Source organism: Thamnophis sirtalis, unplaced genomic scaffold (genome assembly GCF_051295495.1).
Source record: "Thamnophis sirtalis isolate CommonGarterSnake01/CBP01778 unplaced genomic scaffold, rThaSir2_p1.2 scaffold_9, whole genome shotgun sequence".
Classification (NCBI taxonomy): Eukaryota; Metazoa; Chordata; class Lepidosauria; order Squamata; family Natricidae; genus Thamnophis; species Thamnophis sirtalis.
The window spans coordinates 21,204,530-21,220,647 of NW_028261389.1; the positions used below are offsets into that span (position 1 = coordinate 21,204,530).

At 41.4% G+C, this 16,118-nt stretch overlaps 1 protein-coding gene across 1 annotated transcript in view; it reads right to left on the reverse strand.

Annotated features, from left to right (window-relative positions):
• The window catches only part of TMEM178B (transmembrane protein 178B), a 355,126-nt gene that overhangs the window by 281,533 nt on the left and 57,475 nt on the right, over nucleotides 1-16,118 (reverse strand). Inside the window, exon 2 of the mRNA XM_087723002.1 lies at nucleotides 850-963. Coding sequence (XP_087579128.1) covers nucleotides 850-963 — 114 coding nt within the window. The remainder of the gene's footprint in view (nucleotides 1-849; nucleotides 964-16,118) is intronic.

Sequence of the window (16,118 nt, forward strand, 5' to 3'; positions counted from 1 at the left end):
CTTTGTTTCTTTTTCTCCACCCAACTTTTCCCACATGTCCAGTGTCAGCCATCTGCCTCAAGGAAACTGATTCCCTATCAATTATAGTGTCCACTGCTTATAGTGAAGATCAGCCAGAGTCCTGGTAGTCTTCTTTGCACTGCCCACGGCAAAAAAGAAGGAAAAAGCTGGCTTGAGGGTGGGGCAAGGTTTCAGGTGAAAGAAGAAAGAACTTCACGAGTGCAAGCTAGAGAAACAAGGATGATGATCTGACTCTTGAGGTCAATTATAAACCTGCCTAGACAAGAGCAATCATACCCAAACACAAATTCTGACTGAAAACTTTCTCCAGTATGTTTCAGAAAAAGAAAAGGGGAAGAAAGATTAAATGATTTCTTCAATCCACACAACTCTATAATTTCTGCTGTGCAACAAGACATCAAAGGGCCAGTCACATGTGCTCTATGTACAGATCAGACTATTTAGAAGATCATGTCTCCATGGTAAAAATGCTTTTGCCCATGGCTGCCTCAGCAAACTGAAGGTTGCGTAGCTAACTCTGAAGGTTCCCTCTCATGCACTAAGAGAGGAGTTTGGTTGTAGAATTTACCATACCATCACAAATACAAAAACAGTGAACAAGCTAAAGGTTTTATAGAACCAGAAGTATGCGTGTCATGACACTTGTAACTCCACAAGACTGGACATATCGTTATACTTGGTTGCAATGTTTCTAGCACAGGCACAAAATCAGCAGAGCTGTTCAGAGTAATAGAAAATGTAAGGTTTTTTCCCCATATTTTTGCAATCTGCACAATTTAAAATCAATGTTCCATACTGGGAGGAGAAGAACAGAGGTGAGAAACTTACGTAAAGCATGCCATTCATCTTGACGGATGGTCTTGGTAATGTTGTAGGTTAGATTCTTAGGAATGGTTGCTGAGGAGTAGTGGTACTTGATGTAGGAACATTGGTCAATGGCTCCTGCAAAGATAAGAAATGGGAAACTTAACATGAATGATGCCACAATAATACTATTTTGTTAAATGAAGTGTTACATCAGATCAGTATGAAGCATCATTCCGGATGTTGTAAACAATTTACTTAGGTACAAAATGGGCAAGAGATGTATCTGAATATTCTGTCTTTCACTACACAGTCTTTTACAGCCTCATATTTTCATTAAATTCCCAAGCTGTCACTTCATTGATTGCTAGAGTTGATTCAGTTGATTCCACTAGCAAGGTGGGTGTCCTCTTCCCTTCTTACTGTTTTATCTGTGTCCCTTCCTAAAGTTGCAGGTCAGTGGATGAGGATGGCTATTCCAGTTAGAAGGATATACTCTTCTTCATAGAAAAATATACTATAGCTCTGCTAGGACCTCCATACAAGATAGTTCCTCAAGTAAACATCATAAGGGAATTTCACTGGCAACACTGCCATCACCATTAAGGAGGAATATATACCCTTGAGAGAGGTGGGTTGCTGCTGGTTTTACTACCAGTTCACGTCATGTGCATTACTTGTGTGTGTGTACATTTCAATGTAAATTATTCTTCATGCATGTGCAGAACAATTTACAGTGAACTGCGCACGTGTGCGCACTACTAAACCAGGGAACCGCTTCGGGGATGTGGCCAGCCTGGATGGCTGCCAGTTCTGCGACCCAGCCTAAATGCCACTACCGGCTCGGTCGAACCAGGCCGAACCAGCAGCAACCCACCTATGACCCTTGACCTTGACACCATCAAAGCTACACCAGCCAGGACATAGAAAAACTCAAAGAAGTAGTCCAAGATTGGAAGATGTGGAAAGATCTGGCCCTTAGAATCACCAAGAGTTGGAAATGACTGAATATATGACATCATCCCAATCATCATTACTATTGCTGCATTACTATTACTATTAGTCTTCTTGTCATTCCTATCACCCTCCTCCTCCCACTTACAACTGCATGACTGTAACTGTGTGGCTTGTATCCTTACGATTTATATTGATATTGATTGTTTCCTGGTTGCTTATTTGTATGCTATGGCTATCGTTAAGTGTTGTATCTTATGATTCTTGACGAATGTATCTTGTCTTTTTATGTATACTGAGAGTATATGTACCAAAGACAAATTCCTTGTGTGTCCAATCACACTTGGCCAATAAAGAATCCTATTCTATTCTATTCTATTCTAGTCTAGTCTAGTCTAGTCTAGTCTAGTCTAGATCTATTAAACAGACTAGATGTGGTGCTCCTCAAACCACAGAACACACATAAAGGTCCTGATGCTAATGAAAGGACAAGGTAGATAAATGTAGAATAAAGCATGACAGATACAGTGCTACCGTGAGGCAAAATAAGACACGATTTAGGCAGAAGCATTTTGATGTCATGAAAAAGGAGCTTCTTGCCTTAGTAATATAATTTTTAACCATAGGCAAATGAAGTGAATCCTTAAGTAAATAAAAAAAGTAAATTCCTAGATCCATTTATACACAAATCAAAATCATCCTTATGATTAATAAATAAATGCTACCTAATCGGATTACATCCCTAAATAGATTTTCATTATTTCCTCATGTTGCACAGACAGGGCTGAGGAACAGTAGTTTTTGCTAATGAATCCCAAGCCGCCCTTTTAGCTGTAGACTGCTTCCTTCCACTTTTCGCTCCTGGAATTTTAGTCCTTGTTTCTGGAGCAGAAATCTATTCAACTGCTATTTCTCCTTAATCTTCTTCTGTCCAGGGTAAACATATTTCTAGCTTTCCCTGTGGGGATTTGAGATTTGGTTACCAGATCTCATTAGTTTTTTTTTTCTCTCTAACTATATTCTAGATTGCCAGCAATTTCTCTAAAAGACCCACAACTGAATTGTACTTTCAACCTTACCAGTGTAGAATAGAAGCAAATTATTAATGGAGAACTCAAAGGCCACCAGCTACAATCTGAATTTTGAAACTCGCAATGAGATCCTTCCCACAGCTGTCACGTAAGACAGGGTAGCGTTTTCATAAAATCTTTGCCACCGCAAGCATTGCAAGTCATGAAATATTACCACCATATCTGAACTACCAAACCATGGATGATTTAACTAGGTAACAACAAAGGGGTAAAAAAAATACTGGTTCCTTTCAGCCCAGATATAGCCCATCCCTTAATAAGAAAGCAAATTATCCCAATCCAACCCCATTTTCAAGACACATTTTATTACCCCAACATACCCACTTTTCCCATTTCTCTCTCTAGTACAGGGGTGTCAAATTCAAGGCCCATGGGCCTGGAAACAGTGAAGGACCGGCCCACAGTGCCTCTGCCAGCTCCGTTTTCACTGGCAGAGAGCTGCAGGAGGCCACCGTAGCCGAAAACCCAGGCCACCACAGATGCCCTCCAATACCAGTGATATCAAGTTGGCCCTGCCCACCCCGGCCATGCCCACCCCCCCGCCACACAAACCTGTCCCCCCGAGGTCAAACACAACCCTGATGCGGCCCTCAACGAAATTGAGTTTGACACCCTGCTCTTGTGCAATTGGTAAAAGGTAAAGGTTCCCCTTGTACATATGTACTAGTCATTCCTGACTCTAGGGCAGTGGTCCTCCACCTTCCCAATGCTGCGACCCTTTAATACAGTTCCTCATGTTGCAGTGACCCCAACCATAAAATTGGTGTCTCAGTTCCTAAGACCATCAAAAATATGTGTTTTCCGATGGTCTTAGGTGACCCCTGTGAAAGGGTCGTTTGACCCCCCAAAAGGAGTCCCGACCCACAGGTTGAGAACCACTGCTCTAGGGGGCAGAACTCTGTTTTAAAACTGAAGAGCCAGCTCTGTCCGAAGATGTCTCCATGGTCATGTGGTCGGCATGACTAAACACCGAAGGCGCGCAGAATGCTGTTACCTTCCCACCAAAGGTGGTTCCTATTTTTCTACTTGCCTTTTTTACATGCTTTCGAACTGCTAGGTTGGCAGAAACTGGGGCAAGTAACACGAGCTCACTCCATTACGCGGCGCTAGGGATTTGAACCACTGAACTGCTGACCTTTCTGATTGACAAGCTCAGTATCTTAGTCACTGAGCCATCGCGTCCCCTGCTACAATTGGTAGGCTTACCATATTTGGACTGTAGAAATCCAAATAGCCACTAGCAACTCAGCAAAGTGTTTTTTCTGTATCTCTTCACTGTTATTTTATGATCCTCTGTAATTCTGCTACACGGATACAATCACTGGGCACACTTTCAAACAAAACACTGGTTTATAGTCACCCATCATTTTTATTTCCTAGGTAAGAATATCCATAGGGACAATATGAGATCTAGGGCAATTTTTTTGGCAAAATGTTTTTATTTGCTTGTTTATTGCTCTTGAATACAGCTCAATGTGCCAAAAGTTCCAGTGGTTTACAAACAAACATTTAAAACATCCACAGTTCAATGAGAAATGCAGAATTAAAACATCCACAGCAAATATAATGATAATTTAAACTTAAACTTAATTTCAGTAATTTGGTGGAGACATGCAATCAATGCTGAATAATTTGGCAGCATGCCAGATTTCCTTTTAAAATTAAAGAATCTATTAAAATCGGGTTAGACATGACATCTGATGAATGTACACTGGTACCAAGGTAAAAGGTAAAGGTTCCCCTCGCACATATGTGCTAGTCATTTCTGACTTTAGGGGGCGGTGCTCATCTCCGTTTCAAAGCCAAAGGACCAGCGCTTTCCGAAGACGTCTCCATGGTCATGTAGCTGCCATGACTAAATGCCAAAGGCGCACGGAATGCTGTTACCTTCCCACCAAAGGTGGTTCCTATTTTAATACTTGCATTTTTACATGCTTTCGAGTTGCTAGGTTGGCAGAAGCTGGGACTAATAATGGGAGCTCATTCCATTACGTGGCGCTAGGGATTTGAACTGCCAAACTGCCGACCTTTCCGATCGACAAGCTCAGCATCTTAGCCACTGAGCCACCGCATCCCTTCAAGGTACATCACCTGAACAGGATTCTGTAAATGATCTTGGCATGTGATATTTGATTCATCGTGATTTCATTTGTCACCATTTCTCTTTATCCAATGAGCTTTAGAGAACTGTTAGGTCCTAAAACAGCACTTTGGCATGAACGCAGCAGAAATATCAGTGGATGAGTCAAAGGATTTTGCTACTAAATTACTGGTTACTACTCCATAGGCGGGTTCACAACATCCCAAGTTACCAGAGATGTTCATTGTTTGCTTTCCTTGCATGCTCCTAACATTCTGCCTTTGACAGCAATTAGATTAGAGAAAGGCAAATATTATAGGGTGGAAAGCACAATATTTACATAGGCGCCCGTCTGCCCTGACAGCATGGTGGGCTCTGTTCTGTGCCTTTACCATCTGGGCACCAAATGCACATCCAGAATGAAAGTTTACAACCAAGAAGTGCACTTAAAATTCAACAGCGATTTGATCTTTTCTCTTTCCCCCACCTCACTCTTAGGACAGGCTAACGTCTTTTATGGCAAGGATTTGCAAGCTTTAGGGGGACGAAGGCCACACTTGGCTTTGAGGAATATGTTGGACTCAATCCGGAAAGGAGGTTGGGTCAAGAGATAAATAGATAGGACTAGAACAGATGGCGATGTATATTTCATTGAAGTGTTTTATTCTTTATGCATTTAATGACTATTCTTTCAACAGACTTAAACTTAAGGTTAACCCCCTCTAAAAATGTGGGGAGCGAGTGAAAAGAATACAAATTACAGATTTGTTCTGGGCAAAGGGAAGAAGATAGGAGTAGCCTTGTGTATTATTGTAGAAATAATTTATCCTCATCCTCATGTAGGTTATATAGAGATGGTCTTCTGCCGGTTCGGACAGTTGACCCCAAATGGTAGCAGAAATCGTGGGCTCTATGCCATCCCCATTTAGGCACCTCTTTTAGCCAAAGCGCATGTGCAGAAGGCTAAGCACATGCGTGGAGGTGGGCGCTCATATTTGCGAACCGATAGGGAAGGTAGGTGAATACCACCCCTGTGTAGGTTCTTTACCGTGCCAAACAAGATCCTGGCCACTCTTTGTCTAAAATTGAAGAGACTCAATGATAGTTTGTTTTACCACCTGTCATAGCTGAATAATATGAGGAAACCTTTTGAAAGATTAAGCATTCAAGAGGCAGCAGTCCAAGAAGCCCAACTGTTTTTGCACTATGCATGTACACATATTGATCGCTAAAAAAAAATGAGCCAACAGATAGAAACGGCAGGAAATGGTTTTTTGTCATATGTCAGAAGAATTGATCTCATATTAAGAGCCGGAGGATGGTGGAACAAATGTTAGGTTCTCCTTCATTAGAACTAGTTAAATAGAGGTTGAATGCCCATCTGTCAGGAAAGTTTCGTTTCATCCTGTGTTGTAGATCTTACACTGTGCTACATTTGGACTAAAATAGCCTTTTCCCAATCCAAATATATTCCAGATGTGCTAGGACATTGATGGCAAACCTTTTAGACACACCTTTTGGGCATGCATTCCCAAGCTGAACATGCACATGCACGGACATGCACGCACATGTGTGTGCATGCATGGACATGCATGAATGTGCACATGCAAGAACATGCATGAGCAAGCACATACAGAGACATGCACCTGCAGGGACATGCCCACATGCGCAGCAGAGACACAAAGACCAGCTGGCCAATGGGAGGTGGGGCATCCCAACACCAGCAGTACAGCAAGAGGTAAGATCTATTTCTTTTGTGAGCTTCTGTTTCGTCATTTGCAGGGAAACAGAAGCTCATGAAAGAAATGCCACGGAGATCTGACCTGGGGCAATGGCACGCATGCCAGCAGAGGGGGCTCTGCGTGCCACCTCTGGCACATGTGCCATAGGCTATCCATTACGGTGCTAGGATTAAAGCTCACAGGGCTTCAGAGCAGCATAGTTATTTGCCATTCTGCCTGGAATGTCCAGGAGCTACTATATAATGCAACACATCTGGAGGGCACAAAGTTGGAGAATCAGATGATCTCCAAACTAACTTACAACTATAAAACTCTATGAACCTCAAAGCCAGAAAGAAAAGCCTTCTCTTCAAAATAAAAGCCTGTGTTTCTTCCTCTGTTCTCTTTCCATCCCGTATTTCCCCGCTATAATAGAGAATTTATTGAGAGTAATATATAGTGTGTAAAATCTGGGATACCATAAAATATTTTTCATGTGCCAAAATGGAGCTATTGATAGCCACTAATTAATTCTACTCTGGGTGCCTGTTCTCACTTTAATTTTTTACAATTGAATTGAATTGAATTGAATTTATTATATTTCTATGCCGCCCTATTCCCAGAAGGGACTCAGGGCAGCTCACAAACCAAGTCGGGGGGGGGATACAAATAGGGGGAAAAAAGGACATGGACAAAACAATACCACAATTTAAAAACAATCAACAGCCACACCATTCGAGCGGGGACAAAAACTTGTCAGCCCCAGGCCTGTCGGAACAGCCAGGTTTTAAGGGCTTTGCGGAAAGCCTAGAGGGTGGTGAGGGTCCGAATCTCCATGGGGAGCTCGTTCCAAAGGGCCAGAGCAGCCAAAGAGAAGGCCCTCCTCCGGGTGGTCGCCAGTCGGCATTGGCCAGTGGATGGAATTCGGAAGAGGCAGTCCTTTACTTATAACCAATTGCTTACTAACTAATTGCTTACTTACTAACTAATTAAAGTTACAACAGACCTCCCCGAAAAGCTAGTTACAACCTGGTTTTGAAGTTACAATAGCTGCACCTCCCCTGCCACAGCCACATGATTGCGTTTTGGGCCCTTGGCAACCAGTTCACTTTTGCGGTTGTTTGACGCATGTTTATGACTATGTTTTGTGACATTTTTTTACCAGTTTCCGGCATTTACTTTCAGTTTCCAGCCCAAAAATGCCCATTGGGGACAATTAGTTCACTTAACAACCACGTATAGTATAATATAATCTTTTATAATATAGTATAGTATAGTATAATCTCTATTACATTTTTTAAATTACAACATTTGAGTTTAAATGATACAAATTTTCTAAAACATTTTGGATGCCTTTTATTTTTAAAATGCATACTCATATAGTATTGTCTCCTAAAATGAGCTTTTCTGTATACACAGATAAAGCTAAGAACCATATCACAAATTCCAGAGGACAATGTGATCCAAATGATTAATTTGTTCCATTTAGTGCATTGATGTGAAACATGTGATTTAGTTGACGATAATTAGTGGTTCCTCTTGCTTTTCCTATTATGGAGATAGCAAATTCTGCCCCTTCCTCTCATACTCGCCAATCCTAGCAGTTGCTCCTCAGCAACTTCAGACCTTGGTGTCATCCAGATGTTTTGGATTAACATCCATAATTCCCAGGCGTTGTGGCCAAAAAAATGTTACTCCTCTTCCTGAACAGAGAAGTTACTCCTCTTCCTGAACAGAGAAAGTGTCATGCTCTATGTCAGGCGGGTCAAATTCGTGTCGTCATGATGGCGTTACGTGATGTATCGTGACTTTTTCCCCCTTCGCTAAACCGGGTATGGGCGTAGCCAACACATGACACATCTGGCCCACGAGTTTGACACCCCTGCTCTAGATAGACAGACTAACTGACAAAAAATCTAGTATTGCATCCCTTTATACAAGTAAACATAGAGTGGAGGGGGGAATACTGTGACAAGCAAGGCCTGTCGTCCTTCCTTCCTTTCCTTCCTTCCTTCCTTCCTTCCTTCCTTCCTTCCACAGACCTTCCTTCTTCCTCCCTATTCAGTGGGTTGCCAAGGAGGGACATTTCTCTCTGATTCCTGAACTCTTTTTTGTACAGGGCTTTTAAATTTAAGTGAGGGCCATAAAAAGTATGTCCAGCTCTTGCTTCAATATTATTTTCATGTTTTCTTTCTTTAATATACATCTCTTCAAGAGGTGGTACCAGCACTACCAAATTTCACCCAACACTTAATTTTTCTCATTTTAATCCAACGCTTATCCTCCACAGTGTGCACTGGAAGCTCTAATTAGACTAACCTATTTCTGCATCATCCAGAAAGTTAAACTTTTATATTGTTGGGAAGCCCAAGACATCCTAATTAAAAGAAGAGGAAATTCTTGGGATTATAGTTTGCCATTCTGTTTCCAGCTATTAATTTTTGCATTTTGACTAGCTGTGATATCATGCCCTATCCAGACACAACCAGCAATATTTACATTACTGTATCCAGTAAAAGAGCTAAATTATCATTTCCTTAATCATGATTTATTGAAAAACCTCCTTGTTTCTGGATACACACAAGATTAAAACCATGACCTGAGGTTTACAATGGCTGAACAATCAAACAATATAATGGCAAAATCTAATGTGCCTCTAAGAACTGAATTTTCACATGGGGCTTACAATTAAAAGTAACTCAGATGTATACAATCACATACTGACTTAGAAGACCCCTAAACCAGGGGTGGGTTTCAACCGGTTCGCGGCGGTCCCTGCGAACCGGTTGGTCGGCGAACCCAGAAGTAAGTAACTTCCGGGAACGGCGAAGGACCCACTCGCACGTCCACGCTCCTTACCTGGTTTTGACGAGTTCTGCGCTTCCACGCATGCGCAGGACGCATACAGCGCCTGCGCGATCCTCCAGGAGCAGCTGGAGCATCGCACAGACGCTAGTACGCATGCATGCGTCGCACGCGTGCGCGAGGACGCCGCTGGCCCCGTTCCAACCGAACCGGTTGGAACGGGGCGAGAAACCCACCCCTGCCCTAAACATACATACGTACATACATACATACAGACCAGAGATGGGTTGCTGCCTGGAATTCAGGCCTGGATCGCAGAACCAGCAGCGACCACGCCTACCATGCCCCCAAACCAGTTCCTTCACTGCCGCTTGGCTGCTGCCATTTTGGTTTTTAGTGATTGTGCGTTCTCAGTTCACAGTAAATTGTGAACGTGAACGCTGGCCACAACCCACCCCGATATACACATACATTCATACATATATTCATACATACAGTACATACATTCATACATACATACATTCATACATACATTTATTGTCTATTTAATTTGTACGCCACCTATCTCACCCTGAAAGCAACTTTGGGTGGCTAATTACCACTAGAAAATGACATTTCTCTTACAAAGTCCCAGCAACTGACAAGGAAAAGCCGCCATTAAGGCCAACTTAAAGACTTTATTTCATCTGACTTCATCAGACAGGAGACACTGAAAACTTAACAAGCAATGGTTTTTATTCCCTTCCCTCAACTCACTGTTTTACAGGCAATGAAGTTTAAATGGTTTTCTTCTGCTTGTTTGGAGAAAGAAATTAAATGATCAACAGAGGATCACTATCTGTGTGTCCACAACCTGATTAACTGGGTCAACAAAGCAATTAATGTGCTTTGAGAACACTAAAAAAAAAGAGGTCAATTTTATACAGTCAATTAACCTCCAGAGGGTTAAATCAACCTTTAACAAATCGATCCTAGATAGGGTTAAAGCAAACGCCCTTATTTGTGAGAACTCCCAAACCCCAACATTTATTTTATATACCTGATTCTCTAGTATAATGGCTCAAGGATGCTTGCATACCACACTTAACTGGGTTAAGTAGCCAAGACAAAACTATTGCTTCATGCCCATAGTTATATAGTTATGTATCCTAATCTGAGAATATTAAACTAACTTTGTATTGAACTGTATTTTTACTTAAAATAAGGAACTTTTGTGAACTTGTTCTCCTTAAGGAGAAATTATCCCTCTTTGTCCTGTTAAATTCTAGTCTTTTGTTTATACTAGGATACTGGGATTACTTTATGCTTTCTAAGAGTGATTTTGCTTATAGTTAGGAGTTGAGATATGGAATGTTTATTTGAATGGGTTATATTGTTCTTTGAAATGTTTCTCTTTGGATTTGTCATCTGGAATAGAAAATGTGCATTGGCTTTGCTTTCAATTAATATGATGTTCAAGCCTCTTTTCTATAGTTGCTTTATATATTTTAATTGGAATATCATTTAAGTTATCTTTCTATCTAATTGCCTTTCCACTTAAAATAAGGGATATTTGTGAGCTCGCTTTCTTTAAAGAAGAAATTGACCATAAAAAGTATGGCCAGCTCTTGCTTCAATATTATTTTCATGTTTTCTTTCTTTAATATACATCTCTTCAAGAGGTGGTACCAGCACTACCAAATTGGAACTTTAGTTGTTTTTCATTTCATTCATTTATTAAATTTATAGGCCACCCAATCCTGGAGGACTCCGGGCAGCTTACAATGAAAGAAGAAAAAAGAAAAGCAAAATAAGTTAAAAAAAATAGTTTAAAATACACAACACACATACGATCTAATCGGGGCTGGACCTTAACACTAAGGTCAACAGCCCCAGGCCTGCCGGAACAGCCAGGTTTTAACGGCTTTCCTGAAGGCCATGAGACTGAGAGGTTTTGTTTGCACTAGGATATAGGAACTACTTTATGCATTCTGAATGGACGTGCTCAAACTAAGAGTTGAGATGTGGAATTTTGAGTTTTATATATGTTAATTAATGTTACTATTTTAGGGGTCTGTTTGGACATTTTGCTGACACTTGGATAGGAGAAGATGTTTGCCTATGGTTAAGAAATGAGTTATGGGATGCAGTGTTTTATAGCTGTTAATTAAGAGGAACTGAAGAGTTTGTGAAATTGTTTATCCTTGTAATGAGGGTGGGAAATGATTTCTTGGAGTTGGTTTTTTCCCCCTTTTTCTTGTTTCCTTGCACCACTTTGTTTCTTTTTTTTAGTTTCCATTATCTTTTATCACTGTAATTAGAAGTTTTAATAAAATTATTACAAAAAAAATGTGATGCAAGCAATTTCCTTAGCACAGCTTAGATGCAAAATCCATATTATGCCTTATGTCTAGTGCATTAAAAATGGGGACACAATAATAGACCAACTGCTCCTTCAATTATCACAACAATCCTAGCACAGTGGTGTTTACAAAAGCAGGTCATTATTCTACTTATGTTGTGAGGAGGGCTATCCTGAGGACAAGAAAAAGTGGCTAGTTCAAAAACAGATTTGAAGTATGGAATTTTGAGCAGCTTACATTATCTATATAAATAAAAATGTAATGGTTGTTTGTTCAAAATCGCTAATCTCCGAAAATTCTCCGAGGTGGCGCAGTGGTTAGGGTGCAGTACTGCAGGCCACTTCAGCTGACTGTTATCTGCAGTTCAGCGGTTCTAATCTCACCGGCTCAAGGTTGACTCAGCCTTCCATCCTTCCGAGGTGGGTGAAATGAGGACCCAGACTGTGGGGGGCGATATGCTGACTCTGTAAACCGCTTAGAGAGGGCTGAAAGCCCTATGAAGCGGTATATAAGTCTAACTGCTATTGCTATTGCTATTCACCGATTGCTTTGAAATTTTGACACAACTTTGCATTCGAATACGCGAATGTTTTTATATACGTATATTACATAGATGTCACACCTGTGACAGGTAAAAACATGATTTTTGTAAAAACATGCTTTTTTGAAAACCAACGCCATCGGGTGGATGTAAAAGCAACACACGCTATACTAAATATTTCATGATTCCATTTCAATATTTCCAGTGCCATCTGGTGGACATAAAAGCAACACATGCTATACTAAATATTTCATGATTCCATTTCAATGTTTCTGATTGCATTGTTATATTGAATTTTCATAGATTTTGATTTATTTTCATTTTGATTTAATTATTTTGTGCGACATTGCATTGGAATTGAGCTGTGTCGTTTACCATAGCGTTCATTTAGTGAGTATAGTATATTCGGAACAGTTCAGCCTCTCTCCAGCTTCGTCCCGACGATCGCTTTATATGTGTGGCTGGGCTGCAGCCGCACCCTTTCCCCTTTTCGCCCCTCCTCTGATGAGCTTCGGCCATTTCTGCCAAGGGGGGTCGAAGCCCTTCAGCCTCCCACTCTCCCCTCCCCTCTCACCGGGCCTTTGCTGTCTGCGGCGGGGTGCCACCTGTGCCATCCCTCAGCCACCTCCCCCCACCCTTAATCTGGCCTACCCCCGCCAGCCCAGCGGAGCTCCAGAGGAGGTGGAGGCAGAGCGTCTCCTCAGCCTGGCCGGCTGCGCGCGCTCTCCACCCCCCCTCACAGCGAGCCAGCTGAGGCCTCACCAAGGCGGCTCCGGTGGGGCAGCGGCGGTGTCAGCCTGAGGTGCAGCGCGGCTGGGGTGGCCCCTGGGTGCCCCATGAGGCAGCACACCAAGGACTTCTCCTCCTCTGAGATCCTGGATGTCTCACTCTCCTGGGCCACCGACTTGGGGGAGCCCGAGCACAGGTCTTCCGAGGAGATGCTCAACAACTTCCATGAGGCCGACAGCCCCGGCACCATCTTCCCCAACCAGCCTCGCCCGGCCCAGCAGCCCCGAGTCCTGACCAATGGCAGCACCCACCTGCCATCCCACTACACCCAGACTGGGCCACAGCAATGAGTGGCCGGGTACAGCTAGTAATATAATATATTAGTAGCAAGATTGAAGAATTGGTTGCCTTGATTATGTCAAGCACCAGAGAAATCATGAAATCAAAGCAGTTCAAATGAATATAAAGGTTTATTGCAAGCTTAAGCTCTCTACAAGAATCTGAATTATTAACAGTCAAAGCAAATTGGCGGTAGATGAAGAGTCAACAGAATTCAAGGGGGTGCTGGATGGACTTAGATCTCTTATGGGTATGAAGAGTGGTGCATTTGACTCCTTCCTGGGGCTCAGCCTTGTCATCTGGTACAGATCACCTAACGAGATTCATCTCAAACTACCTTAATATGTATATTTTCTCCATGTAATTGAATATACTATCTTAACAATTGGCCAATTTAGATTCGCTGGGAGTGTAAGTGAACTCATAATAACTCGATTGATTCATAGGACACACTGAACCAGAAATCTCCAAATCTTTGTAAGTTATTGGACATTTTTACTTATTGTATATTTTTGAAATGTGCTATGAAGCAGACGAGAGTTACCTTGAGGTAAGATGAGCCACCTGTAAATTTTGTAAGCAAACAAACTTTCCGATTTAATGGTTATGGCAAATCACAAGGCACATATTCTTCAGAAAACAAGATACAATCACCTAACACCTTATTTTTTACAGAATGTCTCTGGGTACACATGAACTTTGCACTGAGATGTGTTTAGCTGTAAGCTAGTAACTGGTTGTGGTGTTCTGGATGTCAACTGACCATAGAACATATCTGAAATTTTGTAGCATGTATTTATTTAACCACTTTATAAACTTAACTCATCAATTAATGAAACTGATTGGTCTCAAAGAAGAATGGAACATTTTAGAATTCTCCAGAACATTCCATCTCCCCAGCTGAAATATTTAGACAAATGTAATAGATTCCTATTTGTTTATTTGTTTTATTACTGTAAAAAGACCCTTTAAATATAAGTTAAAATGTCATATAGAAACCAAGAAATGTTTTCCAGGGTACCATATCAGATGCACACTAAGCCTCCCAGGGTGGGAAGTTCTTTCTTAGTCTATAACTAAGCCTTATTGTAAGTTACGTTATCTTAATCACATTTTCATATAATAGTTTAAATCTAGTGTAATTATTATCTTGCTAGCAACCATTCAATGAAATTAATGCTGAGTGCAGGAACAGCTGAAAAATGATGCTTCTTCAACATTTCTGCTTCGTTTTTCACATTCTCCCTCAAAATGTTTTTCTTTTAAAAATAAATTCACCTCCTCCATTTCATACAGGATGGTTCAAATTCTGCTCAGGACATCGTGTGCTTTTTTTGTGTTTTGTTGTTGTTGTTGTTGTTGTTGTTAATGTAGATATCATGAGCAGGGGTTGTATTCACTTACTTTCCCTAGTGGTTTGCAAATGTGAGCGCACTTTGGCTTGAAAATGTGCCTAAATAGGACAGCATAGAGCTGGAGTGGGCCCACCTGCGATTTCCATTATCGGTTCAGACGAACTGGTCCAAACTAGCTGAATACTACTTCTGAGCATGAGAGACAAAGATTTCTGAGAACAAAAAGGGAGGGAACAGAAAACTATATTCAGGATTTTATCAAAAGCACCTTCATTCATAACACAGTCACTAAATTCTGGAACCAGGTCAGGAAGGAAGTTTAGAAGCCACAGAGAAATTTAGAATCATATTCGACCACCATCCAGTTTCCCTGATTTATCCTATGATTTATTTGCAATGAGAGTACAATGTGTCTATTTGAAGTTATGTAAGGACTTGAAAGTACTTCAGAATGTTAACCATTTTATTGAGTTATTTGTGAATGAGTCATGTGAAGCCCCTAGGAATTGCAGGTGTAGCTCTGATAATCCCTGCTGCACAGCACTTTTGTTGGAAATTCTGATGAGAAAGTATCAACGTAGGAAAATAATCAAATTCTTCAAAAGCATCCATTAACAAAAAAAGAGAACATACCCACAAAGGGATTAATTTTACCTCTCAGCTCCCCAAAACATATCAACAGAAAGCTGAAAACAACTGTAACAAAAGCAACAGCAAAGAAAACAATCACGGAGAATACATAATTCAGACTTCTCTGACTTTGCTGGCCCTTTGGAATCCAATGTATATTGAAAGCTGTTACATTAAGGCTGAACATGAAGGCAAAGCTGATAGAAAAATCTGAATAATCTGTTTTTCACCACTGACATCTGCAATCACTCCTGGCATCCATATCAGCCCTAAGATCAGGGGTGGGATTCAGCCAGTTCAGACCGGTTCGGGTGAACTGGATGCTAATTTTACATCTGGTTCTCTGAACTGGTAGTTGCGAGGACTAGCTGTCCCTGCACACCCTGCCCCTCCTCTCCCAGGAGCCTCCACGCAGCCCATTTTGGATGCCAGGTAAGTGCAGCGCCCGCACAGAGGCTCTGGGAAGGTGAAAAATGGGCCTTCAGGAAGTTCCACCCCTCAACTGGCCAGGGAACCAGTTGCTAAAATTTTTGAATCATTCTTTCATTGTATTTTTTCCTGCACTGATGGTTCGCAAAGATGTTTCTAGCCCTGGTTTTTTCCCCTTCTTCAAAAAGGAAGGAGTGATTATTGGAAACACACAACAAATTTGTATCCATTGTCAAACGTAATGCTTGAACAAACTGTTTGCAAAGTATACTATTAT